Source organism: Wallemia mellicola (assembly GCF_000263375.1).
Source record: "Wallemia mellicola CBS 633.66 unplaced genomic scaffold WALSEscaffold_7, whole genome shotgun sequence".
Lineage (NCBI taxonomy): Eukaryota > Fungi > Basidiomycota > Wallemiomycetes > Wallemiales > Wallemiaceae > Wallemia > Wallemia mellicola.
Genome location: NW_006531964.1, coordinates 25,421 through 51,137, shown reverse-complemented (window position 1 = coordinate 51,137; position 25,717 = coordinate 25,421). Strand labels below are relative to the sequence as shown.

The following is a 25,717-nucleotide window of genomic DNA, read 5'->3' as shown; positions in this document are numbered from 1 at the left end:
TTTATAAAAGTTAAAAGTTTATTCTACATTATTAAGCTTAGTATAACATGGATGACATGTCTGATCTGATTCTGTTGTAATCAAGCAAGCCTTCTGTGCGACCGTGAGCAGCAATTGCTATGTCCTTGTCCCATAAGTACTTGTTAGCGACTCTTTGGATTTCCTCAGGTGTTACAGCTGCGATTGATTGTTCAATTTCTGCAGGTGTCAGACGCTTTCCTGTTGTGACAATTTGTCTACCGATATCTTCTGCGACTGCAGTTGAACCATCTAAACCTAATAACAATGATGCCTTAAGTTGTGACTTTGCGCGCTCAACTTCTGCAGGTGTTGGTGCGATTGACATTCTTTGCCATTCCTTGAGAGTGAAGTGTACTAAGTCGTCCAAACACATCAAATTTTCTGAGACCAAGTAGATACCCCATAAACCAGTGTCTGAGTATGAGGTTGAGAATGACATGTAGCTGTTTGCGAGGTTGTTTTCGCTAATGATGTGTGATAATCTGCTAGACAATAATGGTGAAGCACCTAAGCTACGATCCCAGTTACCGAAAATCGATTGCATGACGAGCATTGGGAAGTAGTCTGGGCTTGACCAGCTAACACCCTCTACAGCAATAGCGAGGTTGCAGGTTGGTGAGCTGTCATCTCTAATTCTAACTTCTGAACCAGTGAATCTTGTGCGTTCAGCAGAAGGTCTGTTGCCGAGTGGAAGAGGGTTTGGTGAGCTAGTAAGGTTACCAAAGTGCTTCTTTGCGAGCTCTACGAGTTCGCTGTGAGCGATACCACCTGCACCGGCTAAGACCATCTTATCACCATGGTAGTTGTCCTTGATGTAGGTGCTAAGGTCGTCACGGTTGAGTGACTTGATGTTTTCAGTTGGACCGAGGATTGTACGACCGAGTGGTTCACCTGTGGGCGGGTAAGAAAAATTTCATAAAAAAAACCAACGAACCTTGGAAGGCAACTGCGTGGAGGTGGTCAAAGACGACTTCCTCGATTTGCTTGTCGACTTCTTCTTGCTCGCGGAGAATGACGTCTCTTTCACGCTCGATAGCCTTAGAGTCGAGCTTTGAGTTTTGAAGAATATCAGAGAGAACGTCTACGGCCTTTGGAACGTCTTGAGAGAAAGACTTAGCGTAATAAACGGTTTGCTCGCGGGAGGTGTAGGCGTTGAGGTGAGCACCCAATGATTCAACTTCTAATTCGAGGTCGAACTGAGAGCGGCGGTTTGTGCCCTAGGGGAGTTAACGGGTGTTGTAGAGAAAGCTATAACGTACTTTGAATGCCATGTGCTCTAAGAAGTGAGCAGTTCCATTCGTTTTTGCTGATTCGCCTCTAGAACCGGAGTCGATCCAGACACCTACGGTAGCAGACTTGGTATCGTTCTCCTCAGTAGCGACGGTCAAGCCTGAGAGCAGAAGGAATTAGTAATCGCTGGATTGAATAGACTAGACGGACCATTCGAGAGTGAAGTGACTTGTGTAGCAGGCTGCTTAATAGAGCTAGCGTAAAAACGACGCTGGGTGTTTAATAAGCCCCTTTGGAATAATTTTGATGTCAACATTTCCTCGTTGCGACGATTTAAGAGACTTCCAATTGGCGCTCTCGAGGAAAATTGATTTTAGATCTTCTTGTTTAGAAACGATGAGGTACTTTACTTTGGCAGCAGCTACAGCAGTTGTAGGATTGTAAGTCTGTTTATTAATAATAGCGATTCTAACACTATACAGCGCTGGATACGCAGTGTACTTTGACTACAAGCGTAGAAACGATACTGAGTTTAGAAAGTCATTGAAAAAGGCTGCAGTCAAACAAACCAAGGTCGAGAAGGCCGCTGCAGAGAAATCTGCCCAAGATTTACAGCTCGCTTTGAAAGCTGCTGTTCTGGAAGCAAACATCGAGGTCGAGGCATTCAAGAGGTCCGTCACTGGGGCTGAGCAAGGCGAGGCTTACTTTATGCAAAACGTCGGCAACGGTGAAGTGTTGGCTTCTATGGGTGCGTTTATTGTAAAATTCTACGACCGACACTCATCCGCGAGCAGGCCCAGATAGCGAGCTCAAGGCAGCAACCGCATTCTTCAAGGCACTCAAGGTCTACCCATCCCCAGTTGAACTCTTGATGATCTATGAGAGAACAGTACCACCTCACATCTTCCAACTCGTCATGCAAATGACCAGCCAGGAGGTTAGTCCATCTGTCCATCTCTTCTCCTCTGACAGCTTCAGGTCGCAAACGCCCAATCACAAAAGCCAGCGGAGCAACCTAAGGAACAAGAACCAGAAAGCAAGAAAGCCGCCGTTGAGGAACAAGCAACTGAGGATAAGTCAGCCGAGGATCAGCAGAAGCCTTCGACTTCTGCTCCTTCTGGTACTCCTGCCTCTGCACCATCAGACACCAGCTCTCACGAGTGGGAAAACATCAATGGCAACGAGTCAAACAAGCAATCTTAATTTAATTACTGCACGTAGCGCCTCCTATAATAGATTGGCATCCCTTTCTCACTTTGTATTTCTTGATTCACGAGATTTCTATCATCTAGCCTAGGCATACAACATGCATTCAAAGGAGTATATATACATACATTTAAAAATCATCATTGTCGTAATCATCTCTATCCACTAAACGTTCTGGATATTGTCTACTAAACCTCTCTAAGCGTTTTGTCAGTTGTTGGGCAACATCCATCTGGTCGTAGGCGTAACCATCATCATCAGAGCTGGAGCAGCTACTAAAATCATTAAACATGTTATTGTACGCGAACGATCTTCTTCTTTCATATTCCCAGTCATCCATTTCGTAATTTTCATCTGTATTTTCCGGTGGGAATTGCGAAGGTAATTCTCTCCTAAATTCATCATTCATATCAGACAAATGTATTCTGTAGCTCCATCTACCAACTCCGTTCCATCCTGTACCTGCTCCACTTATCGCTGATGGTGAGCAACATCCTGATGACATTGGTGAAACACAACTAGAAGGCATTGAACCTGGGTTAGATTTCGCTTTTGCGGTACTGAATGATAATGCACCAGGCGGATGCTTCCGACGTCTCCGAGTGCTTGCTGTAGAGTTATGAGAATTGTGCCTACTTAATAAAACGCGAGCTGCAAATCCAATTCGTGAACCTGATCGACTACTCATACTAGCGCTGCTGACACTATCTCCGGAAGTGGATCTAAGCATTTGATTAGATGGTGAAAGCTCCTTCGCTCTCCGAATACTCTCTAATGGACTGAGTAAAACTAATACATCCTTAACTGCATCTTGATATTCGCTTGATGTTTCATTAATGTTTTGGTAATCAGTTGGTAAGCGCATAAAAACTTCATTCCAACGGCCTTCCCAACCTCTACAATGTTTGTTGATCTCCCAACTACCAAACTTATGACTGAAGGTGCAGTCGAAAATTCTAAAAAGGATATTGTTCACTCGTAAGAAATGCCTTTGCAAGATCTCAAAACTGTCATCGTAGACTATCAAAGTAGCTCTTAAAGTTGTATATCCAGCTGAACCCAAGTCATCCTCAAAAAACGTAAGTGTATGATGACTGATGACGTTATCAGCAAGATTGTGACTGTGTGATGGTGTAGAAGCTATACTCCTGTAGGGTGTGCCATTAAAACTCCTAGTTGAGTTACCGGAATAGGTTGTAGTGTATGTCCAATCGTGACTCTTCTTTGGGAGTTGTCTGATGTAAAAATTGAGCAAAACTAAGAAAAAGAAAGAGAACAAGTTATACTTACGCATGTGCGCCCTCATTAAATGCATAAGCGACTCTTTTAGCTTCCGCGCCACTTTTGTCAATCAGATGCAGCGCAGGCCTAGCGTAAAATGCCAAAGTGAAATTACTGAGATTGTGCGCAATTTTTATAGCATTATGAGGAAATAGAAGCATCGGTGGATCAAAGCCTAAATCCTCCTTGAAGCTGTTTGTCTATTTAGTAGGTGCCACAGTGTGGGGAATTCTAGGTACAAACCCGAGAAGATCATCGTCAGAGGCAGCTGGTCCACTTATTAAATTGAAGGTGAAATCACCGACATTGAACCCTTCAATTAAACCTTCTTGTGGATAACTCATCGTTGTTTTTAACGAAGAAATGATGTAAATGTCTAAGCTGTCTGATTAAATCGAGAGTTATTTTAAAGCCTAAGAAAATGATGCTCTGAGTTAATCTAGTATATCATCGACCAACACACCCTTCAAACTTCTATACGCTCTATCTTATCTACTTCGATGGCGAAATCTTCAAAATCTTCAAAAAAGGATAATAAAAATCCAGCTAATGACGAGGGAACTGTAGAATTTGATGATAATGTAAGCATTTATCTAAATACAAGCTCATATCCTCATTTCTCTACTATAGCAACTCTTCTTCGTTGATACAGAACCAGACGCGAACGCTCAATCTACTTTAGAAGTCGATAGAGAGAATGATAACTCTGATAATAATGCAGTTCCACTCACTTTACCCCATTATATAAACCTCAATGATGAGGAAACGAAGGATAATGAAATTCATACCGTTAGAGTTTTAGAAGATAACAATGGTGAAGGCGATAATAGTACTATCCAGGATAAGGAATATGAGGAGAATGATAGTGATTTCGTTGATATTGATCAACATGGCGTAGCTCCAGTTAGGTACTTCCAAGAAGAAGTCAATAGACATGAGTACACCGTCTGTAAAAGCTGCAAACAAACTGGACATATAGCTAAAGATTGTCCGCATATTATCGTACGCTTATTTACTCTAATTTATACACTCATTCACACTCTCTCAGTGCCTCACTTGTGGCGCCGTCGATGAACACAAGGAGAGGGATTGTCCAATCTCACTTGTTTGTTATAACTGTTAGTATAGCCTTCTTGATCTCTCTTTACATCTAACATCACCTAGGTGGTGGTCGCGGTCACTTTGCTAGAGTACGTTTACACGATGCTTGGCTACTCAAACTAAACAAACTACAGAATTGCACTATCCCAAAACAGAGAGACTCACGACTTAGTTGTCGTAGATGTGGCTCTCCTAATCATCAAATGAGGGTCGGTTTGGTTTACTTATTCATCACTTTCCTAATATATCCCAACAGGCATGTCCAACACTCTGGAGAATCTATCGCTATGTAGACACGGAAGAATTCGATAATAAATCTAAGTCAGAAGTAACGGATGAAGCTGAATCGAAGGAAATTCAAGAAGCTAGATCAGAAATGTGGTGTTACAATTGTGCAGATTCAGGTCATTTGGGTGATGATTGTGGAATGAGAAGAGGTTGTCCAATTCCATTACACGAACCATCAGCATTCTCTGAACAGAATCTAATAAGTGGGCCATTCAGAACAGCTTTCCTTAGCGATAAGAAGAAGAAAAAGGATACGAATGGATCACGTAGAGCTAAACAATTAGAAAAATCAAGTGGATATCCGTCAAACACTCGCATACCTGATCGTGGTGGACCTGGCTTTGAAAGAAGACGTAAGGAGAAAGAGTATTTGAAACGTCTCGCAGATGAAAGTAGTGATGATAGTGATGATTATGATAACTTTGTTGCTAGTATAAATGGTGTCGGTGATGGTCTTTCAAAGAAGGCTAGAGCGAATAAGCGTAAAAGAGAGCGCAAGAGGGAAGAGAGTAATAGTAAAAGCAGTAGCAGTAACAGTAGATATGATTTGGATGGTGCTCAAGATAGACTTGGCCGGCGGCGACAAGAGTGAGTGCAGTAGATCTGACAACCTTATTTTTACTAAGAGATAATTAGCAACTACCAAGGTAGACATTCTCCACCGCCTTTTAATAGATACGAAGATGATTATAGAAAGTTTAAGAACTTAGATAGACCGAAAGCAGGAGTTAGCCGATCAACTTGGAGGGGTGGATATGGAAAGCGTTAAATAGAAATTGTAGAGGTTTATTATACTACTTAATATATTTATTCACCTCATTGTGATTATAATCACAGATCAAATCACGATCAAATGTCTGGGCACACTTATGCCGGTTAGAGATGTGTCAAAAGGCAAAAAAAGTTGGAAAATGTGAAACAAAGTGTAAAAGTGTTAGCAATAATTGTTATAAGAAAGTTTATAGCGAGTTATCAATAATTATACACCGCTGCGCACATACCAAAGTCAAGTAAGGTACAGCAAAAGCCAAGTCCTGATCTATTTAAGGTTGCTATATAAATACGTCGCCTGTTTTATAAATACAATCGTCTAGATAGGAAGTATGTCTTATTATCCGCCACAACAACAAGTGAGTATTACTTTGAACATGATGATGTCTTGCTAAGCGTCTGATAGCAAGGAGGCTACTACCAGCAACCACCGCCACCACCACAGATGGCATATGCGCCACAACCACCACAAGAGAAGAGTTCCGGGTGAGTTTGGTTCTATGAGATACTTTCATAATACTGATAAAACATCCAGTTGTTGCGGTGGTGAGTGTGATAATCAGATTTTAGCAGTCTAATAATAGTAATAGGATGTTGCACATGCTGTTGTGATACGATACGTAACTGTTGTCTCTGCTTTATCGGTACACTTTGCTGCTGTGAGTAGTAGAGAAGACAAGAAAATGGAGACTAACGATGAACAGGCTTTGCTGCTGAGACTATCGAAGATTGTATATGTTAAAGTAGATATTGTATAGATAAATATCCTTATAAATTTCTCTCTTCTTGACAACGACGATGGATTCTGTCATACGAAAGCGTGCAGAGGAACAATTTAGAGCGAGAAGGGAATACAGTGAAGATGATGACTTAAAGAAAGTTGCTAGAGGTTTGTTTTATTAGCTATACCCTAGTTGGCATTATCTGATGTTTATAACAGCACCAGTACCACCATTTTCAAGGCAGAAACAGGATTATAAGATAAATGATCTACCAAATTTACAAAGAACTAGAGATCCAAGCTTTGAAATGTACGGCGGACATGTACCTTCGACTACGGATTCAGAATCTAATTCCCATCTTTATTTCGCTCTAGTGGAGGCTAGACAGAAGACAGACAAGACTAGAACGATATTTTGGGTATGGTATTATAATATTCACTAATTTCTTTTCACTTATTTTACTTAGTTCAACGGTGGACCAGGATGTAGTTCATTTGACGCATTAATGATGGAAGTTGGTCCATTTAACCTCATAAAGAATGAAAAAGGAGAATTGGGTCTTAAAGAAAAAGAATACGGCTGGCATGAATACGCCAATATCGTCTTTATCGATCAACCAGTCGGTACTGGTTACAGTTACGCCCAAACAGATAGTTACGTACATGAATTAGATCAAGCTGCAGATCAATTTATCACTTTCCTTAACAACTTTTATGAAATATTCCCAGAATTGAAGAATACCGATACCTATATAAGTGGTGAATCATACGCTGGTCAGTATGTACCATACTTTGCAAACAAAGTTATTGAAACTCCTGATTTACCATTGAATCTTAAAGGATTAATGATTGGAAATGGTTGGATTGACCCTATTTCACAATACCCGGCATATGCTCAATTCGCTCATGCTGAGGGTCTGATTCAACCTGGCACCAAAGCCGATAAAGAGATGATGGATCTCGTAGAAAGGTGTGAAAAATCGCTCAATAGTGCACTTACACGTGAAGAGAAGACTGGAATTTTACAAATTTATATCAGTGAATGTGAATTAATAATGGATCAAATAACTGGCTCTCATCGTAAATATGAAAATGGAAAAGCTACTTGTTTAAACACTTACGACTATCGTCTTCGTGACGAATATCCAGCTTGTGGAATGAACTGGCCTAATGAATTACACGACGTGACTGAATATTTGAGGGTGAGTAAAGCTTCAAATTATTTAATGATAAATTTCTAATAAAACCAAACAGAAAGAGAGTGTAACAAAAGCGTTCAATGCGCGCGCCAGAGCTGAATCATGGACTGAGTGTAACGTAAAAGTAAGCAGGGAATTAACTGCAATTCATTCAACCGCATCAGTTAGGTTACTTCCAAAAATACTCAAACATACCAAAGTACTCCTTTTTGCTGGTGACAAAGATATAGTATGCAATTATCAAGGTATTGAAAATCTCGTTGATAACCTTGAATGGAATGGTGGTAAAGGATTCTCTGGTGATACACCACAATTATGGTCGATGCATGGTAATCCAGTTGGTGAATGGCAAGCAGAGAGAAATCTCACCTATGTGAGAGTATATAATGCATCACATATGGTTCCGATTGATGCACCTGAGCCAATGTTAGATTTAATTACAAGATATATGGAAGTTGACCTCAAATCTGTAAAATCATCAGACAACTACAACTTTGAAAGTGCCGTTGGTGATATTAACGAATTTGGTGAAGAAGATTCCTCAGTTAGTTGGGCAGGTTCACATAAAAAGAGTGGATCATTTGCACTTCTTTTGATCATTATTGGTGTTGCTGTAGGTGGTTTCCTTTGGATAAGGAGAAGGAGGAGACAAATGCTCGTCCATGATTATAGTCAACTACGCGCAAACACGCTATCCCAAGAACAAGAACAAGGCATAGAAACCAGCGACCGTAGGTCAAATGAACAAATTGAATCTGAGAGATTATTTGATGTTGGTAGTGATATCGATAGTGATGAGGGCGACAGCAACAAACACAAGGAGTAAAAAGCTAAAGTGGACAATTTTCATAATTTGCATTTGTTTTAGTTGATACATTTTTCTTTCCAGGGATTCATAAAATAGATGATAAAAATGTATTGAATATACTACAAAACTTCAAGATCTTGAGTATGTGTTGGAGTTGAGACATCGGCTGTAGATGCTACTGCTTCCTTGAGAGCATCTTTATTACCTGCTTCTGTAGCTGTTATTTGTGTTATAAAGGCGCTTCTTTCTAATACAGCTGCTGAAGGTCTAGCAGCGCTATCAGTTTCAAATGTTTGTTTCAAGAAATCTTTAGCATCATCACTAATATCATCAGGAATAGTAGGTGATGCAGAGCTACCAATTTTGAAAATTGCTTGCATTTGATTTAAGCTTGGGAAAGGATGTTCACCAGTAAGCATCTCAACAATGAGACAACCCAATGACCAGATATCTGCTTTACGAGTATATGGTTCTTGCTTTACTACTTCAGGTGCCATCCAAAATACAGAACCTTGTAAACTCTGTCTAACAACTTTATTAGCTCCGAACAAATTATCCGTCACTTTCTTCTTTGAAATACCGAAATCTGATATTTTAACACCACCTTTGTTATCAACCAGAATGTTGGCACCTTTAATATCTCTATGAATTATTCCTTTAGTGTGTAAATAGTTTAATCCAGTGAGAATTTGTTTGACGAAATTTCTCACTAATTCTTCCTCAAATGCACCATAATTTTGTAGAAGTGCTGCTACACTTCCACCTGGAACATACTCAAGGAAAATATTCAAACAAGCTTCGTCAAGCGAAGAATCTATTAAAATTTAGTCAATAATTAAAATTTCCTCGATAAATATATCGCTCACCTAAATATTGCACAATATTCTTGTGTTTTAATACTTTGAGAAGTTCAATCTCCCTTTCAAGTGCATCAAGCATTGACTTTTTCCTCGGTTCGATATGTACACCAGTGCTATTACCAGCAGGTAAATCAACTTGTTTTACAGCCATAAGCAGACCTGTTGATTTATTCATACCTAAGTAGACACTACCGAATGATCCACTTCCGATGAGTGCACCTTTGTGCCATTTAATCGGTTTGCGTTCATTGTAACTATATTTGTCATCCTCGTCATCTGTTGGTACGTAATCAACTTGATTCTCTTCAGCTTCTGGACCTAGACCGACTGAAGGCCTACGCAAAAAGTTATCACCAATGTTGATTTCAGGCGGTGGCTCAAGAGGTGATGGTGAACGCGACTCGTTAGCTTCATTCGAATGGGTTGATAGTGCTTTACTTTTAGATCCTGGTGACGCTTGTGAAGTGGGTGATGACGGTGAAACATCGGAGCGTTGTGAGTGTTGGGAAATTGGTGAAGCACGTAGATCTAGTGGCTGTTGTTTTGGTGATAATTGCGAGTAAGCAGGTGAAACACGTCCAGTATGTTCTTCTTTCCTTTTAAGCTCACTTTCATCATGGATACTACCCTCCTCACTATGTATGCTTCCTATTTCAACAACATCTCTATAATCATCATTTGATACTCTATTTTCAACTTCCTGTACGACTTGATCCATTGTGAGAATAGATGAAGTGTCATCGTTTGGACCACCTTTTGATTTTTTACTAGCAATTGATGATGGTTTCAAAGAACCCATACTCTTTGTTTCAGACCAGTCTAATGGTTCTACGTTGACAGGAGGCAGCATTGGAGGTTGCTCAGCAGGTACAGGTGGTATATCATCTTTTGGTGGCTCCTTTTGTGGTATCTTATACTTCTCATCAAAGAATTTTGAAGGTGGTATTGGTAATTCAGGCATAGGCTCACTTTCCCATATAGGTCTACTAGATGTACTAACCGACGAGCCATCCCTTCTATGTATCCTTGAATTCCTAGCAGTTTTGTTTATACTCTTTATATCCGCAGTTGGGAAGAAATCAGCAAGGTGGGTAGAGATAAGTTCAGATGGTGGACGCTGACCATGGAAATTCTGTAATCTACCTCGTGGATTTGCTACTCTATCAGCTTGATTGACGGATGGTAGCTGAGCGGCTGACTCGTAAAGTGGCTTTTCATCATGTTCTGGTACAGCTCCCAAACCTGACATGACACTCATCATACTTGCCCTGTTTGTCTTCTTTTTCATGCGTAGTGATTCAGCTGACTGCTTCTGAAGAGCTTGCTTTGACATCTTCTTCTGTGGTGTCATATCCGTGAAAAATGCTTCAAATTTCTTCTTTGATTTTGGTTTAGGTAGCTGCCAATCCTCTGTACGCTGTATGTACAATCCACGTTCACGTTGCGAATCATTTGGAGGTGATTGACAGACCGCTATAATCTCACTTTCACTGAGAGGATATCCATAGACTTTAAACACATTAATTGATAAGTAGTAATCATAGTTAATTATACTCACTTTGACCGTCAACGCATCTAAATACACCCCAACCTTGGTAAACGAAATATGATCTTTCGTTGTCTTCTATAGCACCACTTTGACTCTTCGCTTGATAATTGATTTTACCAAACTTCTTGAGAACTCTTGCGAGTACATCAGAAGCATTCTCACACTCTGATACGTCTACTACACGAGTAAAACCATCTTCTGCTGTAATGAACTTGACACATTTTCTCCTAACATCAGTCAATGATAATTTAGAGTTATTATGTGATTGATAAGGACCAGCACCAATCCTGTAACCATTTTCAAACATCTCTTCACGTATTGATTCAGTTGGTGATACTTGAGATTTTGCGTAAGGATGTAAAGCTGGGTTTGCAGTATTGGGGCGTGTACCGTTAAGAGCAAGCTGCTTTCTAGATACAACATTGCTCGTTGATGGACGCTTAATGGAGCCAGATGAGATATTGAGTAGATTCTTACGTGATGAATTTGATGGTTGCGGAAGTGGACTAGAAGTGTATAGATCTCTATTCGACGGATTGGAATTCCCACGTGGTCTTTTAAGTCCTGGTACACCTAGTGCAGCAAGTGTTGATTTCGCACTCTTATTTTGTGGTTGATATGGGATGTCGTTCTTGTGCTGTTGAGGTGGCTGCAATTGATCAAGTACCAATGGTGGTGGCCTCGTTTGCGATGATTTAGAAGTCGCTACCCGTTGTCTATTGTCACCTTCTGATCGTGAGAGCGCCAGAGAACGGGATTTCTTTTGGTCAAGTTGTACGAGCTCATCGAAGCATCTATTCCTTAAACCATTTATAGCTACATTAATTTTTACTCTATCGCCAACTTTTGGTATTCCCATTTCCTTCAAAGCTATTTGATCGACGTCTAGTATATTATCCCCCCGTATATCATTATCTCTAAACAGAGGTACATATATAGCGCAATTATGCTCATTTAAGAAATTACTTATATCATCGTCTCTCCAGTTTTGTACTCTCCTGTGAAAGCTCTCATCCATTATGATGATTGTTAGGGCAGAAGATAAGAAATTGCGGAAAGAAAAAAAAAGTTTATGGAAAGGGCTTTTACAAATGCTCGGGTAATCTTGTTCTACATATGTTGTCTACTGCTGTGCGCATTGTACACCTGGGCCTGCACCACCGCGCATGTCATCATCATCATCTTCTTCCATTGAGTCTGGACGGTGATGTTGCTCAGCTTGTTGACCAGCTGAGAGTTGCTCGAATGCTACATCGTCAACGTGCATAGCGTTGTCTTCTTCTGGTAAGTTTCTTGGTGGTAAAGCCTTTTCAAGGTGTGGAACCAAAGTTGGATCTATTGACTCTGGGAACTTAACCTTAACATGCACGAAAAGGTCACCCAATTCGTGGAATCTTTGTGATGGCATACCTTCCTTTGGAATCTTACGAAGTGACTCTGGTGTAATAACTTCACCTGGTTGCCATGTAACCTTTACTAAACGATCGTCAAGGTGTGGAATAGTGAATGAACCACCACCAAGTGCAGAAAGTAAGTCAATTTCCTTCTCAGCGAATAAATCGTTGCCTTTTCTCTTGAAGATGTTGTGTGGCTTCTCTTCAACGACGATAACGACATCACCTGGAACGATACCAGGTGCTTGGTCAGCTTCACCATTGAATACGATAGTTGCACCATTCTTCAAACCCTTATCAATGTGAACTTCAAGAGTTTTACGACCGGAAGTGATCTTCTTTCCGTTACAAGTCTTACAACGATCCTTTGCAGGTATTTCTTCACCTTGACCATTACATGAGTCACATTGTTGTTGAACTTGTTGCATCATTGGACCAAGTTGACGCAAAGTAACCTTAATACCTCTACCATGACATGAAGTACATTGCTTAACAGAGCCTGCTTTACCACCTCTACCTTCACAGCCGGTACAGATTGTGTTTTTGTTAAGTGCAAGTTTAGTAGTCTTGCCCTTGTAAATGTCTTCCAATGAAACACCAAGTCTGTGAACGAGGTCTTTTCCTTTCCGTGGACCTGTAGGACGACGACCACCACCGAAACCACCGAACAATTGAGAGAAAAGATCACCTGGATCCATTCCCATTCCAGCGTCACCTTGGAGACCTTCTTCACCGTATTGATCATACATTTGTCTCTTGTCTTCATCTGAAAGGACTTCGTAGCTGAATAGTAGTTAGATATTGAAATAAGTTGTTAGGAAGAACTCACGCGTGGGTTACCTCCTTGAACAAGTCAGGATCACCACCTTTGTCTGGGTGAAGACGGAGTGCTCTATAAGTCGTTATTAGATTAATGTTAGGTGAGTCTATTATACGCACTTCTTACGATAAGCCTATTGTTTGATTAGTAAAAATGATGTTCTCGAAGGTTCAGCTCACCTTCTTCAAATCAGCCTGTGAGGCATCTGGCTGGCTATCCAGAAGGTCGTAGTATTTACTTGTATATAGTTAATATCACTAACTAACTAAAAAAGAATACTCACCGCTCTGCGACCATTGATGTTTTTCAAAAGAATTTCTCAATCCATCGTTGAAAGTGGATGAAATTTATAAAATTATGGAATTATCTGGAATGTTAATAAATATTTTATCACCGACGTTTCTTAACAACAATATCTTTATTGGACTTTCTAATAAAACCTCAACAGTTGAGCAGTCACTGTTTTAGGCGATAGCATCATGAGACAACGTCTTGAAGACTCTTTAGTTAAATCCTATACATTATAACTAATACTACTGCTAATATACAAAAATCATATTAAACTAAATAAGAATATACTAGATCCACGCTAAAAATGATCCTAAAACCGGTCTATGATCTGATCTACCTTCCAATTTTCTCATCTCCTGATCAGTTAATGAGCTATAATTGATACAATCAACTTGTCCTCTTTGCTTTGCTAATTCAACTTCAGGTGTTTGGTTGTTCGCTGCAGTCGAGGTATCGCTGTTCGTTTTATTCATTCCCGTATCCAATAGAAGGTTAGATGGATTTCTACTACCAAACAACGATGGGAACGAGTTAACAAACCATTTTGAGACTTGCATTCCATCATTACCCTGTGAAGACCCTTCTTGTTTAGGTTTCCCACTATTGCTTGTACTGCTCTCATTCAAATTCGTTGTCATTGATAATGTCTTTGGTGATATTGAAGGTGAACCAATCACTTCAGTTGGTGATAATAAATCTGATGATGATCTACCAGCTGATGTCTCCAACCATGAGAAGCTTTTCCGAGATTTCATATGTTTTTGTACTTGACTTGCATCCAACATATCATCATCTTTTGGACTTCCAAGTGAATTTGATCTAAACCTCGCCAAAAATTTCTTCTTATCATCTTTCTCACGATACTTCTTTTCACTTTTTACAGTTGACATTGGGGAAGATGTAAAAAAGCTGACTTTAGTAGTTGGACTGACTTTGGACAGTTCTTCAACCGATCGTGACATATGAAGTTTTGGTCGTGGCGCTTCATTATCTTCGATTATTTGCGTTTCTGCTACTGGTAATTGTTGTACATGTGATTGTGATGTTTGATTATTACTATTACTATTATTACTATTATTTCGATTATGATGTGCAATATTGCTTATACTCAAACTATTGCCTATTTCTTTCAAGCTACCTTTGGAAGAAGACCGACGACGGAGGACATGTGAAATTGCGTTCCCCAATTTCGAGAACTTCTTTGTGCGCATGCGATCTAGGTTTTCCGCGTCAGGTGTTATTGTCTTGAAAATTGTCAATATTATTCCTAGATCTTAATCAACACTTACCGATCTCCAAAGTATACGATCACACCAAGATGGTACGCGTTGTTTGGGAGATGAATCGTACGTCGACTTTAAATCCTCATCTGGATCATTCGATGCTGTCTCATCTATAGCTGAATTCCGCAGATCATCTTCATGTTTACTTCCGGAGGATTGTGATGATCTTCTAATCAAACTTTGTTTCAGCTTTCTTGAGAATGAGCTACGACTAAATGGTGATGCACCAGCACTGAGTGGGCCGCCATTTTGAGCGACACCGAGGTTGTTTACGTCTAAACTCAAATTACGAGGTTTGCGACCAAGGTTTGACTCTTGTGTGACGCTACTACTACTCCTACGTTTTGATACAGAATGTTGTTGATCATGGGATCCTCCAAAGCTATTTCTCCTTGAGTCAAAATCGCTAAAAACACTGGCATTTCGTCTTGAAAAATCAACACTAAGTCGACTACTTGATCGTTTAGATTCAAGGCTTCTCCGATGACGAATTTTGTCATCATTCGAAGTTGCCGATATTGGTTTTACGAGAGATCTGAAAGCGTCTTTGACATTCTCGACAGCTTTATCAACAGCTTTGTCGACATCTACACCTGCAAAAAGCTTTGATTCTTCCAATTGTGAAGCATTAATCGCAGCAATACGTAATGCTTCATCATCTTCACCCTCACTATCATCTTCAACGTCTGATGTTAAATGAGAAGAAGCCATCGAAGGTGATTTAGCAACATTTGAAGAATTTCCACTCCTTGATGTTGACGTGATCGAAGATATATCATCGTCATTTATTTCAACAAATTCAGCAGTCGAATCTAAAGATGGTCTTGACATATCCGGTGTAGAGGTCCTATTCATTGAACGGTTATCCCAAGATCTTCTACGCAATGTGCGCGATCGTTTAGCGACGTCATACTTGAAAGTAGGCGGGAAAGTAATTTCAGCCTCATTGAAACCATTAAAACCTTTTCCATCTTTCATTACACTTCGCAATTGATCAAATTCTAAAGCTGCTTTATAATCTTTGTTCATTATTAACCAATCAGCGTGTTTGCGAGTGATGTCAACTCTCATATTTAAATCACCCATAATCCAAGTAAAATCGAATCTTTCAGTGACATCTTCTTTGTTATTTCGTGGATCATCCGGTGGTAAGAAAGTATCGACGGCCAAACTTCGTTGAATTTTCTGCATGTTTTCTAATCTAGCAGCTAACCTATGTTCATGAGCGGCTAAATGTGAATTAATGAAAAGTAAACGAGTATCTGCTATTTTGACACTAGCTCCGACAGCACCTTTATTGCCTAGTCTGCCACCCAATAAACCAGCTGGAACAACAGCAGTTGACGAATTTTCAACAAGATGTCTACAGCCTTTAAAAACGAAAACGGCAATGTAGATACCCATTAAACGTTCCTTTAGCAATAATTCATAAGGGCCAGAGTTGAAATTCGTCTGTTTGGATAGATCTTTTTCAAAACGAGAAGATTTAGAGAGATGTCTTTTTATCATCGGCGGACGGGCGGCTTGTTGAGATTGAGAAGTTGCAGAGTTAGCAGAGCTAGATGGTTGCATTCCGGTTGAACTGCCGACTGAAGTTGAGCTTAATTTTCTATCACCCATTGGAGGAGGCGATAATAGAGATTCATTAACGATGGGTTCAGTGGGAGTTGGCGGTATGTTTGGACTTTGACAAGTGCCTGCTCCATGACAAAACCACTGTTCCAAGATACCAGACCAGCCGGATTGAATAGAAGAAGGGTCGTTATTATTGGTTTGTGAGATTGTTGATAAATTTGGAGATTGTGATTGTTGTAACAAATCCGTACTAGACTCGTTATAAGTTTCACGTTTCGGGTTAGTGTCACGTAAAGCAAGACTAAAACCGCGTGGGAGGATGTTTGCTGTTGTTGGGCATTCCTGTCCGGCGACGACCACTAAATGATAAGGATGAGCGTCCTCGCGATCTAACTGTGGTAATTTATCCGTGGTTGACGGTGGTGGTGTATATGGGGGTACGTGCCCCAATAGTACCTCCAAATCACCGTTAACTAGAGAGTCTGCCATATTCCAGGAGATAGTCTTTATTTTGATAGCTGATCTATCTGAGGCCTGTGTAGTTTCTTTGAAGGAAGATCCGGCGGAACTACGAGTTGTGACGATCTGGGGTGGCGGACCCAGAGACTGAGTGGAAGAGTTATGGTTTGACTTCCTAAATAGAGCGTCTAGTCTCTCCTCTACGGTTTCTTTACGACTAGGAGAGGATGAAGAAGACGTGTCGTTTGTATTACTAGCTATATAGGGGAAGTGTAAGTGTATAGACTAAACTAATGGGCGACTAACCTTCAACTGAGTTACTAACGAGCCTGTCAAAAGGCTCTAATAAGTCCTTGAATTGTTTAGCTATTTCGATATTCATGCTCTCATTTATTTCGTAGTTGAAGTGAGAGGCTGCTATCTCCTCTTTACAACGATCATCTAAAAATGTTAAGATTAAAATCTAGCCAAATAAAACAAATTTCTAGATCACAGCAGTTGAGATACGCTGGTGGTGGTCCACAGTTCCACGAGCCAACTGGACATCTCTTCGCTGAGAAGGTCTGTAGCGAATATCTCATATTCTACAGCTATTGACGCCCCTATCAGCCACTTCCTAATGGCCAGAAGAGAAAGTGGGAGAACTGGGAACCCATCTATTACTTTGGTTTCTACGCCGCCATGGCTGGAGCAGGTGTTGCATACTATTACAAACCAGACACAAAGTGGGTGTGCTTATTAACAACTATATCATTCTTTAATTTATCAATTAGCATTCAAACTTGGGCTCTCAACCAAGCAAAGTCTAGAATGGAGGAAAGAGGCGAACTCCCAAAGTATGAACCTTCAAATTAATACTCTATACACTCCATTTCATTCTATCTAAAACTGAATTATAAATCAAAGTTACAATATCAACTTAAACCTCAATCAAATTTTCATCCTTTACGCTATCAACCACACCCTTGTGCTTGTTGTCGTCCTCTGCTTCCTCCTTGCGCTTCTCATAGAATTCTTTAATAATCTTTGGTGATATTCTGTTTAATTGCTCCTTAGGGAATGTGCGAAGGAGGTCCCATGCGAGATCTAATGATTCAAAGATCGTTCTGCTTTCATATGGCCCTTGGTTAACGAATTGTCTTTCAAACTTATCCAAAAAGTCTAATGCCAATTTATCTTCTCCACTGAGTGATTCTTCACCAACGACTGCTTTCATTGCTGCTGCATCCCTACCGATAGCGTATTTCGCGTACTAAAGCGTCTCAGTTGCTGTCATAACTACTATAACAATTAGACTCACCAATTGATTAGAAACATCTCCATGATCTTTACGTGTGAGTTTCTCACCAATTGCTGATTTCATCAATCTAGACAATGATGGTAATACATTAATTGGTGGGTAAATTTGCTTGTTGTTCAATTGTTGATCAATGAATACTTGTCCTTCAGTGATATATCCAGTCAAATCCGGAATTGGGTGTGTAATATCATTGTTAGGCATAGTAAGAATTGGTATTTGTGTAATTGAACCATTTCTTCCTTCAACACGACCTGCTCTTTCGTAGATGGAAGCTAAATCTGTATACATGAAACCTGGGTAACCTCTACGACCTGGTACTTCTTCTCTAGCAGCTGAAACTTCTCTTAATGCATCAGCGTATGAAGACATATCTGTCAAAATTGTGAGGACGTGCTTCTCACATTGATAGGCAAAGTATTCAGCTGTGGTGAGAGCAAGACGCGGGGTAATAATTCTCTCAATACTACGAAACGGTATTAGTTTTATAACATCCTCAGACTAGAACCCACGTTGGATCATTTGCAAGGTTAAGGAAGAGCGTGACTCTGTCAAGACTGCCATTTTCCTCAAAGTCTTGCTTAAAGAACCTAGCGGTTTCCATGTTTACACCCATAGCAGCGAAAACGATAGAGAAGTTGTCCTCGTGGTCATCGTGAATGCCCTTTGAAGGTCCCTTTACGAGACCTGCCTGTCTACAGATTTGGGCGGCGATCTCATTGTGTGGTAAACCAGCGGCTGAGAAGATCGGTATCTTTTGTCCACGAGCAATTGAGTCTGAAGTGTCGTTAGTCGGTAATCATACGTACTAGTAGATGAACGCACTCATGGTATCAATCTGTGGTTTGTTGAGATAATCACCAACTGAATAAAGATTAACTCACGGTTGAGATACCAGTTTGGATCATTTCTTCCGGATAAATACGTGAGTATGGGTTCTAAGAGAGTATTTCAGTATCAGATTATGGTAAACTTGCCATTTACATACAATCGGAGATCCTTAGGACACTAATTGAGCGATAATTATCATCATAAAATCTAACGCACCATTAATATCGAGATAATCCTCTGCAAATACCTTTGGACCGTTGTCGATAGGTTGACCTGAACCGTTGAATATTCTACCAAGCATATCCTCACTAACAGGCAGTTTCATAGATGAACCAGTGAATTCAATGTGCGTGTCCCTGGTATCTACGCCTGATGTACCTTCAAATACTTGAACGACGGCTTTCTTTCCTGAAACTTCCAATACTTGACCACGACGTTTTGAGCCATCTGGAAGTGTCAATTGTACGATTTCATTGTACTGTCCTAGTTTGACGTTATCCAGGATGACGAGCGGACTGCGCTAAGAGTGAGATTATTGCAAAAATGATAGTATATATGTACCCATTGATAGCAGAGACTGTTCTATAATCTTTGTATTGTTAATATTCAAGTTAATATGGGTTATAAATATACGCACCTAATCTTGGTTCAACTTGGTATTCTTTGGTGGCGGCTTTAGCGTTTAAATCGAAAGCCCTATTATTTATTTAGTAAGTTATTTATATATTTAAAATTATTATTCTCTCACTCCTTGCTTGAGATACGGGGATCTGACATGATGGCGGAGCAGAGATAAGATGTTAGAGAGCGACAAATACGGTGAATGACTCATTCATTACAATATATATAGTTGTATTCTACTATATTTACTATATATCTCTTCGTATATTAGTTTATCAGCCATCTTTTGGTCTACATAGCATGATATGGAAAGATATAAGCTAAATTAATCTATGACAATTGAATGCTATACAAACTCATTAAATAGCTATCTCCTCAAGTACGGCTGACTTAAAAGCGTGTATATCGTTATGTAGTGTTATAAAAACGATAAGAAAAGTCTGTAAGATTAATAGATAATACAACATCAGGCTGGATATGACAGCTTCAGCAAATCACCCACTTAACGTTTACGTTGAAACATATTCTACCAATGCCTGAAACCAGTTAGGTAGTATAATCGCAAGGTACTTCGTGCTTCATTATTCTAATTATATACCACCTATATAACCTCTTTCAACATACTTACTATCTATACTAAATAATATCAGTGGGAAGATTTTCATTGACAATAATAATGTAATTGAACTAGCTCCACATAGTCATTTAGACTTCTTTTCGATTAATAATGAAGCAGTAATAGTTTTTTTAATTTTTTAAATTTCACATTTCATGTCATGCGATAATCAACTTGTTCTCACAATCCAGTCATGACATCAGAAGCTCAATCGACGGAACTTAATGATACAGAAATACTTGAATTAACAGAAAAAATAAAAGAGGAAGAAAGCAGAGGTAGTCCATTAATCGGTGTTTTAGAGGAAATGCCAGCTTTATTGAAAGAATACGAGAATGGAAATGAAATATACAAAAATAAGATTAACAACCTGATAACAGAAGGTTATAACCACTTCAGAAGAATAAGAGGAGATGGTAATTGCTTCTATAGAGCTATAACTTACGCTTTCATTGAACTCGTAAGCAAAGATAGTCAAGCAGCTACATCAGCAAAAGAGAGACTTGAGAATGTTGGCATACCACTATTGTCTGAATTAGGTTTTGATAGTGATATTATGCTCGATTTCTACCAACCACTCCTTAGTATTTTAGATAACGTAAAAGATCCTTCAATCTCTATTGGCGATTATCTTAAAGTTACACTCAATGATGACGAAGAAGTTAGCAACTCTATTGTCGTTTTCATGAGGTATCTCACTTCCGCTACGATAAGAAAAAACGCCGACGATTTTATACCCTTTTTATTTGCTTACGAAGGTGATCTACAATTAGATGATGAAGGTATGCCAGATATAAAGAAATTCTGCGAAACATATGTTGAGGTGAGTTGTAGTACTCTCATGTCAAATCTAATTAACAAAAATAGGCATTTGGCAAAGAAGCTGATCATTTGCAAATGACAGCTTTGGGCAGAGTTTTAGATCTTGGTTTGAAAGTATGTTATCTTGACGCTAGTGAAAGGCCAACGGTTGATTGGCACACACTTAACGAAAATAGCAAGACAATCACACTATTATACAGACCTGGTCACGTTGATTTAGTATATAAGTGAATCTTTTTGTTCATATGATAATTATTGAAATTACGACATTCTCAGAATATACCTCCATTTAAGCTGAATGAAAAAAAAACCTTACTGTCTTCTATGTTAAAGTTTTATGTTACCCACTATCACCGACTGACCGTGTATTAGAGTATTGAAGTGTAAATTTAAAATAACACTAAAATAGATCTTTTATTCTGTTATAGATGAATATTTATGCAATAAGTCACCTCGTTAAATTTAACGCCAATTTTAGGCCTTGTTTAGGGCAAAAACTAAACAACTGATGGTCTTAAATATTACACATCACCGTATTCATAATTGTTTCCATTAATTCTACGGATAGCTAAGTATACTTAAGCACTTCAATCCAAACGAGTTACTATGCTGGCTTGACGAGGGACAACTTTCAGAAAAGTCTTTCAAGAGCTTTAAAAGTAAAGTTTAGCTTGAGATTAGGGTAGTAAAAGTATAAATAAGGGTAGTAATTTATCTAAAGGTACGCATGTGTCTCAGTGTCAATCTTCACGACAAATTACTTACGTTTCCAAAGTCATTTCTACTAACGACTTTTCTCATATTATTACATTATAAGACGAATTAAATCTGCGAGTGTATTACTTTTGATTTATTTTCCCTAACACTCGCATCCAGTGAGCTCCTCATACACACGACAAAACGAACAATGTACATCTATTCTTCAGCGATACACTTTGTATATGCAGACATTCAAGGGCTTGAAAGGCTTCTAATGATTCTAGCTAGACTTTACGCTACTTTCAGGACTGCTCAATTATTGATAATCCTTAGTCCTTTTTACAACATCGTAAACGAGTTACTAAAATGTCTTCTTATCTGATCTCTCCTTTTGTGTATTATTAAGTACTCTTATCAGCTGAACTAGGATCAAGTATGCGTACTGGTGCTTTGAAATCGGGACCCTGATACATAAAAAGCCGTTCCTTATTCCCTTTTTCATTAGTAAACCCTTCAACATATTCAATTTCTGGATATGCACTAAGAAACCAGGATTTTTCCTCTTGATCCATAATTCTTAACATTCCTCTTTGGGAGATATAACTGCTCAAGGATGTTTCTTCTTTCCGCCTCAATTTAGTGGAACCAAGATCAAGACAGTCGAGATTAGAATTATAATAGATTCTGCACAGTCAATTCTTCTAAATTTGTCTTTTCAGTTACCGTCAATGCACTTGAAAGACAGGAAAAATTTCTCGACGGAAAGGGCGATATGATATCAATCAACGAGGGAATAATCTAGAAATCTCATAGCCCTCAATGGTCTGGTCAAAAGCAACTTCAAGTAGGTGCTCCAGTGAACTAGCTGCACTAATAACAACAATGCATATATCATACGCGTTCTGAGCAAGCCAAAAATTCAGAATGATCACGAAGTTATGTCATGCACATATGCCACAAGTTTTTATATTCTCACTGTTTTAAAATCAGGAAGGTTTCCACTCTTATCCGAGTTGAAACTTATCAAATACGAATGGAACCTACTAAAGGGGAAGAAACTTTGGTAACCTTGTGAAATATCCTTATGATGATTAAAAGAAAGAAGTGATATATGATATCCAATTAAAATTATGATCGCGAATTTTAACCATATTTAGCAAAATATTGTCTTTCCTTATAAAATCAAGATGTACACTCTTAATTTAGATAAAAGTATAGAGAACCTTAAAGCTTTTTGTACATCCACACCAAATCTTGATTCCATGATGTGGTGAACCTCTCCGAGTCAACTGCGTAACCAAACTTTGCGATATACAGCGGATGGATCCGATAGTGAGATCTGAAGCGTATATAAGAGGTACCTGGTTTAGCACGTGCCTTTATGTAATCCTCACAAAACTTGATTAGCGTGGCAGCAACGCCTTTGTTACGAGCTGATGGTTTTACTGCCAAATTGGCGAAGCGACCACCTTCAATACCATCAAAAAGCTTCACTGTTTCCTCCTCTGTTGCTGGTCTAAGAGCCCTAGCTTCTAACTTCTCGATATCTTGGGGATAAGGTTGAAGTCTTACGCTACCTACAGCAGACCCATCCTCATCTCTGGCGAGAAGTTGAATGGCGTGATTGTCAAGGCTATATAGATCATAAATAATAGCTCTACTAATTGAAATATTATCTCACATGTCGTCTATCAGCTCATTGGCAACTTGATCGTATTCTTTCGTGAAGACAGCCAAGCGAATATTGAAAGCCTCTTCTATTTCGGCTTGAGTTTTACATATTTCGACCTTTATATTGCTCATTGAACTTGGATATGTGAGCCGCAGACTGTCAAGATTACGAGATGGTAAATATGCGATTTGTCATATGTCCTCGCTTGTTATCCGAGAATCCAGATAGCATATTAATTAACATGAGTCACTAATTGAATCATCGGGAACTTGCAATCATACTGGACTAATACTTAATTTAAATGATCATCGTTCAATTGAGACATAATAATAACTTAATTATCGCTTATTTGGTTTAAAACTTTCACTAGTAATTTACCATTTTCATGACAAGAAGAGTGCAATCTTTTATATTGGAACAATTTCTATAGACTTATTGTCTGCTACTGCAATCTTCTTTAGAAACTGAAAATGCACCTTGTATCTCACACATGTAATGAGCTGATAACATCTGACACAAATAAGTAATTTTGTTGTTCATCATCTAATATTATTATCATCAATTACCCTGTTTTAACAAACAACCTGATGGTAGATATTGTGCTTGAATAAATTAAGATTTTTAGTCAACAATCTCTCTGCACGCTTTAAAATCAAAACAGTAATCTTAAAACTATGATTGAACTATAGTTAGATGATCTAATGTGTGAAGCATCTGGGTAACGTTTAACTTATTTGTCCTGTTTTGTATACTACATCTATCATGGTAACTGACGATAGATTCGCTATAGCTATTTGGCTACAAAATAAATTATCACGCAAGGTACGTAATGTAAAGCAGATACATATTAATTCAAGCTCAAGCAAATAGAAAGAGCGCCACATTGTTGTAAATCTAGAATAAAGGAAATGTTTGTTGTCTATACAAGCTTATTTGATGGACCTTTACGGCTCTTTCTGAAAACACCTTTACTTAAACTAATTGGAGAACCTTCAGATTTTGCCATTCCAGATGTGCGTTCACCAGCATAGACCGTTTTGCCCTTTGATGGCCATGTGAGTGTATTTGATTGTGGTTTTCTGTCTGAATCGAATCGTCTGAGACCAAGTTGCGATTCTGCAAGAATTCTATCCTGTATGTCTAGAACTTTTTGGTGGAAAGTATCTTTTTCTTCTTGTGAGAGATACCTCAATGATTTTGATAAGTTTATTTGCGTGAGTTGACGGAGGATGTTTGATTTCTCTGGTGACCAGCTGGTTTTCCTGAGAAGGGATTCTCTTGCTATCGTTCTCATAAGAACTTCCCTCTTTATATCACGTGGATTGTCTACCAATTCTAAGACTGCCCTTGGTGCGTTATCGCCCTGTCTGTTACCGAGAAGGTGTAAACGTGTATAACCACCTTGTCTATCTTTGTATCTATCTACTAATTGGTTTTTTAACTTATTAAATGGATCCTGCGTTAAAGAAGTCTACATATTGTAAGTCTTCTCGGTTGTTAAAAAAGTACAAAAACCCACAATTAAAAAGCTATTAGCGAGTGAGTCAGATTTAGATGTGTTGTTCTTTCCCTTGGTAATTAATCTATCAGCGAATTTCTGTGCTTCCTTAGCTTTTGGTAAAGTGGTCGTAATTTGCTCATTATGGAATAATTGGCTGACGAGATTTCTCATCAGCATTTGCTTATTTTGTTTATTGTAATGGAGATGCTGTTTAACCATTTTTTTTTCTTTCCTAGTTGATGGCGGTTGAAGAGATACCCACGCCACGGCTATATTTCATACGTCCATCATTATAATGCTTAAATCACAATTTTCCTTAATCTCAAGAGCAGCTAAGCAAACTCAAGCCTTTAAGTTGCCATCTAGATTCTACGCCAGCCAAGGTTTATCAAAGAACGACATCCAACAAAGAATTTTTGATGTTTTAAAATCATTCGACAAGGTTAAAGCTGATAACGTTAGTTAAAAGTGGTTTTTTAATAGTTTATTCACCAACTAACGAACTATTTAGCTCACTGAATCAGCTTCATTCACAAATGACTTGGGCTTGGATAGCTTAGACGCCGTTGAAGTTGTCATGGCAATTGAAGAAGAGTTTGCTATGTGAGTCTACTCTTTTATATCGTATTTTCTAACACATTTCAGTGAAATCCCTGACGCTGAAGCCGACGCTATACAAAATGTCAATCAAGCAATTGATTACATTGCTAAAACCCCAGAGGCACACTAAATTTTTATGAATGAATTTAATATTTTTTCTTTTTCTTCTCGCTTCTTTCTAAACCACCATTGGCGTCATAG

The 25,717-nt window shown here is 38.9% G+C and overlaps 15 protein-coding genes across 15 annotated transcripts; 6 read left to right on the top strand and 9 right to left on the bottom strand.

Annotated features, from left to right (window-relative positions):
- Positions 1-6: 6 nt before the first annotated feature.
- WALSEDRAFT_32178 (mitochondrial processing peptidase beta subunit) lies at positions 7-1,704 on the bottom strand. Its single transcript, XM_006957717.1, has 4 exons — positions 1,462-1,704; positions 1,281-1,411; positions 956-1,238; positions 7-912 (listed from the first exon to the last, which is right to left on the bottom strand). The coding sequence occupies exons 1-4, from the start codon at positions 1,565-1,567 to the stop codon at positions 38-40; spliced, it is 1,395 nt and encodes a 464-aa protein (XP_006957779.1). The 5' UTR covers positions 1,568-1,704; the 3' UTR covers positions 7-37.
- Positions 1,613-4,079, top strand: WALSEDRAFT_32177 (protein import receptor MAS20). Its single transcript, XM_006957716.1, has 6 exons — positions 1,613-1,691; positions 1,734-1,999; positions 2,046-2,188; positions 2,230-3,692; positions 3,748-3,930; positions 3,982-4,079. The coding sequence occupies exons 1-4, from the start codon at positions 1,648-1,650 to the stop codon at positions 2,452-2,454; spliced, it is 678 nt and encodes a 225-aa protein (XP_006957778.1). The 5' UTR covers positions 1,613-1,647; the 3' UTR covers positions 2,455-3,692; positions 3,748-3,930; positions 3,982-4,079.
- On the bottom strand, positions 2,045-4,082 carry WALSEDRAFT_68466 (hypothetical protein; the record flags this gene model as incomplete). Its single annotated transcript, XM_006957715.1, has 4 exons — positions 2,045-2,190; positions 2,233-3,692; positions 3,748-3,930; positions 3,982-4,082. 3 exons carry the CDS (start codon positions 4,080-4,082, stop codon positions 2,588-2,590), a joined length of 1,389 nt encoding a protein of 462 aa, XP_006957777.1. The 3' UTR covers positions 2,045-2,190; positions 2,233-2,587.
- Positions 4,083-6,230: 2,148 nt separating this feature from the next.
- WALSEDRAFT_68464 (hypothetical protein) lies at positions 6,231-6,687 on the top strand (the record flags this gene model as incomplete). The annotated part of the gene is made up of 5 exons (XM_006957714.1): positions 6,231-6,257; positions 6,305-6,384; positions 6,434-6,444; positions 6,489-6,557; positions 6,603-6,687. 5 exons carry the CDS (start codon positions 6,231-6,233, stop codon positions 6,638-6,640), a joined length of 225 nt encoding a protein of 74 aa, XP_006957776.1. The 3' UTR covers positions 6,641-6,687.
- A 9-nt stretch (positions 6,688-6,696) lies between these two features.
- WALSEDRAFT_28238 (alpha/beta-hydrolase) lies at positions 6,697-8,644 on the top strand (the record flags this gene model as incomplete). Its single annotated transcript, XM_006957713.1, has 4 exons — positions 6,697-6,787; positions 6,839-7,038; positions 7,087-7,821; positions 7,874-8,644. 4 exons carry the CDS (start codon positions 6,697-6,699, stop codon positions 8,642-8,644), a joined length of 1,797 nt encoding a protein of 598 aa, XP_006957775.1.
- A 101-nt stretch (positions 8,645-8,745) lies between these two features.
- Ste11p (Pkinase-domain-containing protein) lies at positions 8,746-10,204 on the bottom strand (the record flags this gene model as incomplete). Its single annotated transcript, XM_006957676.1, has 2 exons — positions 8,746-9,440; positions 9,493-10,204. 2 exons carry the CDS (start codon positions 10,202-10,204, stop codon positions 8,746-8,748), a joined length of 1,407 nt encoding a protein of 468 aa, XP_006957738.1.
- A 309-nt stretch (positions 10,205-10,513) lies between these two features.
- Positions 10,514-11,002, bottom strand: WALSEDRAFT_7356 (hypothetical protein; the record flags this gene model as incomplete). Its single annotated transcript, XM_006957674.1, has 2 exons — positions 10,514-10,806; positions 10,903-11,002. Coding segments are annotated over 2 exons (393 nt in total), but the record flags the coding sequence as incomplete, so codon positions are not given.
- Positions 11,003-12,096: 1,094 nt separating this feature from the next.
- WALSEDRAFT_32176 (chaperone regulator) lies at positions 12,097-13,557 on the bottom strand. Its single transcript, XM_006957712.1, has 5 exons — positions 13,533-13,557; positions 13,429-13,486; positions 13,369-13,382; positions 13,259-13,321; positions 12,097-13,212 (listed from the first exon to the last, which is right to left on the bottom strand). Exons 1-5 carry the CDS (start codon positions 13,544-13,546, stop codon positions 12,159-12,161), a joined length of 1,203 nt encoding a protein of 400 aa, XP_006957774.1. The 5' UTR covers positions 13,547-13,557; the 3' UTR covers positions 12,097-12,158.
- A 212-nt stretch (positions 13,558-13,769) lies between these two features.
- Positions 13,770-17,324, bottom strand: WALSEDRAFT_37391 (DNase I-like protein). Its single transcript, XM_006957711.1, has 3 exons — positions 17,164-17,324; positions 14,830-17,114; positions 13,770-14,784 (listed from the first exon to the last, which is right to left on the bottom strand). Exons 1-3 carry the CDS (start codon positions 17,237-17,239, stop codon positions 13,828-13,830), a joined length of 3,318 nt encoding a protein of 1,105 aa, XP_006957773.1. The 5' UTR covers positions 17,240-17,324; the 3' UTR covers positions 13,770-13,827.
- WALSEDRAFT_37390 (hypothetical protein) lies at positions 17,279-18,123 on the top strand. Its single transcript, XM_006957710.1, has 3 exons — positions 17,279-17,418; positions 17,467-17,582; positions 17,631-18,123. Exons 1-3 carry the CDS (start codon positions 17,305-17,307, stop codon positions 17,710-17,712), a joined length of 312 nt encoding a protein of 103 aa, XP_006957772.1. The 5' UTR covers positions 17,279-17,304; the 3' UTR covers positions 17,713-18,123.
- WALSEDRAFT_63708 (V-type ATPase) lies at positions 17,777-19,762 on the bottom strand (the record flags this gene model as incomplete). Its single annotated transcript, XM_006957709.1, has 10 exons — positions 17,777-18,109; positions 18,158-18,620; positions 18,667-18,931; positions 18,980-18,992; positions 19,039-19,092; positions 19,143-19,153; positions 19,202-19,500; positions 19,547-19,574; positions 19,623-19,681; positions 19,734-19,762. 10 exons carry the CDS (start codon positions 19,760-19,762, stop codon positions 17,777-17,779), a joined length of 1,554 nt encoding a protein of 517 aa, XP_006957771.1.
- A 653-nt stretch (positions 19,763-20,415) lies between these two features.
- WALSEDRAFT_37386 (cysteine proteinase) lies at positions 20,416-21,380 on the top strand (the record flags this gene model as incomplete). The annotated part of the gene is made up of 2 exons (XM_006957708.1): positions 20,416-21,045; positions 21,090-21,380. The coding sequence occupies 2 exons, from the start codon at positions 20,416-20,418 to the stop codon at positions 21,273-21,275; spliced, it is 816 nt and encodes a 271-aa protein (XP_006957770.1). The 3' UTR covers positions 21,276-21,380.
- Positions 21,381-22,709: 1,329 nt separating this feature from the next.
- Positions 22,710-23,798, bottom strand: WALSEDRAFT_60108 (acyl-CoA N-acyltransferase). Its single transcript, XM_006957707.1, has 2 exons — positions 23,425-23,798; positions 22,710-23,376 (listed from the first exon to the last, which is right to left on the bottom strand). Exons 1-2 carry the CDS (start codon positions 23,544-23,546, stop codon positions 22,968-22,970), a joined length of 531 nt encoding a protein of 176 aa, XP_006957769.1. The 5' UTR covers positions 23,547-23,798; the 3' UTR covers positions 22,710-22,967.
- Positions 23,799-24,302: 504 nt separating this feature from the next.
- Positions 24,303-25,153, bottom strand: WALSEDRAFT_60107 (hypothetical protein). Its single transcript, XM_006957706.1, has 2 exons — positions 24,935-25,153; positions 24,303-24,886 (listed from the first exon to the last, which is right to left on the bottom strand). The coding sequence occupies exons 1-2, from the start codon at positions 25,133-25,135 to the stop codon at positions 24,335-24,337; spliced, it is 753 nt and encodes a 250-aa protein (XP_006957768.1). The 5' UTR covers positions 25,136-25,153; the 3' UTR covers positions 24,303-24,334.
- Positions 25,154-25,211: 58 nt separating this feature from the next.
- WALSEDRAFT_63704 (acyl carrier protein) lies at positions 25,212-25,646 on the top strand (the record flags this gene model as incomplete). Its single annotated transcript, XM_006957705.1, has 3 exons — positions 25,212-25,373; positions 25,428-25,519; positions 25,562-25,646. 3 exons carry the CDS (start codon positions 25,212-25,214, stop codon positions 25,644-25,646), a joined length of 339 nt encoding a protein of 112 aa, XP_006957767.1.
- Positions 25,647-25,717: the final 71 nt, after the last annotated feature.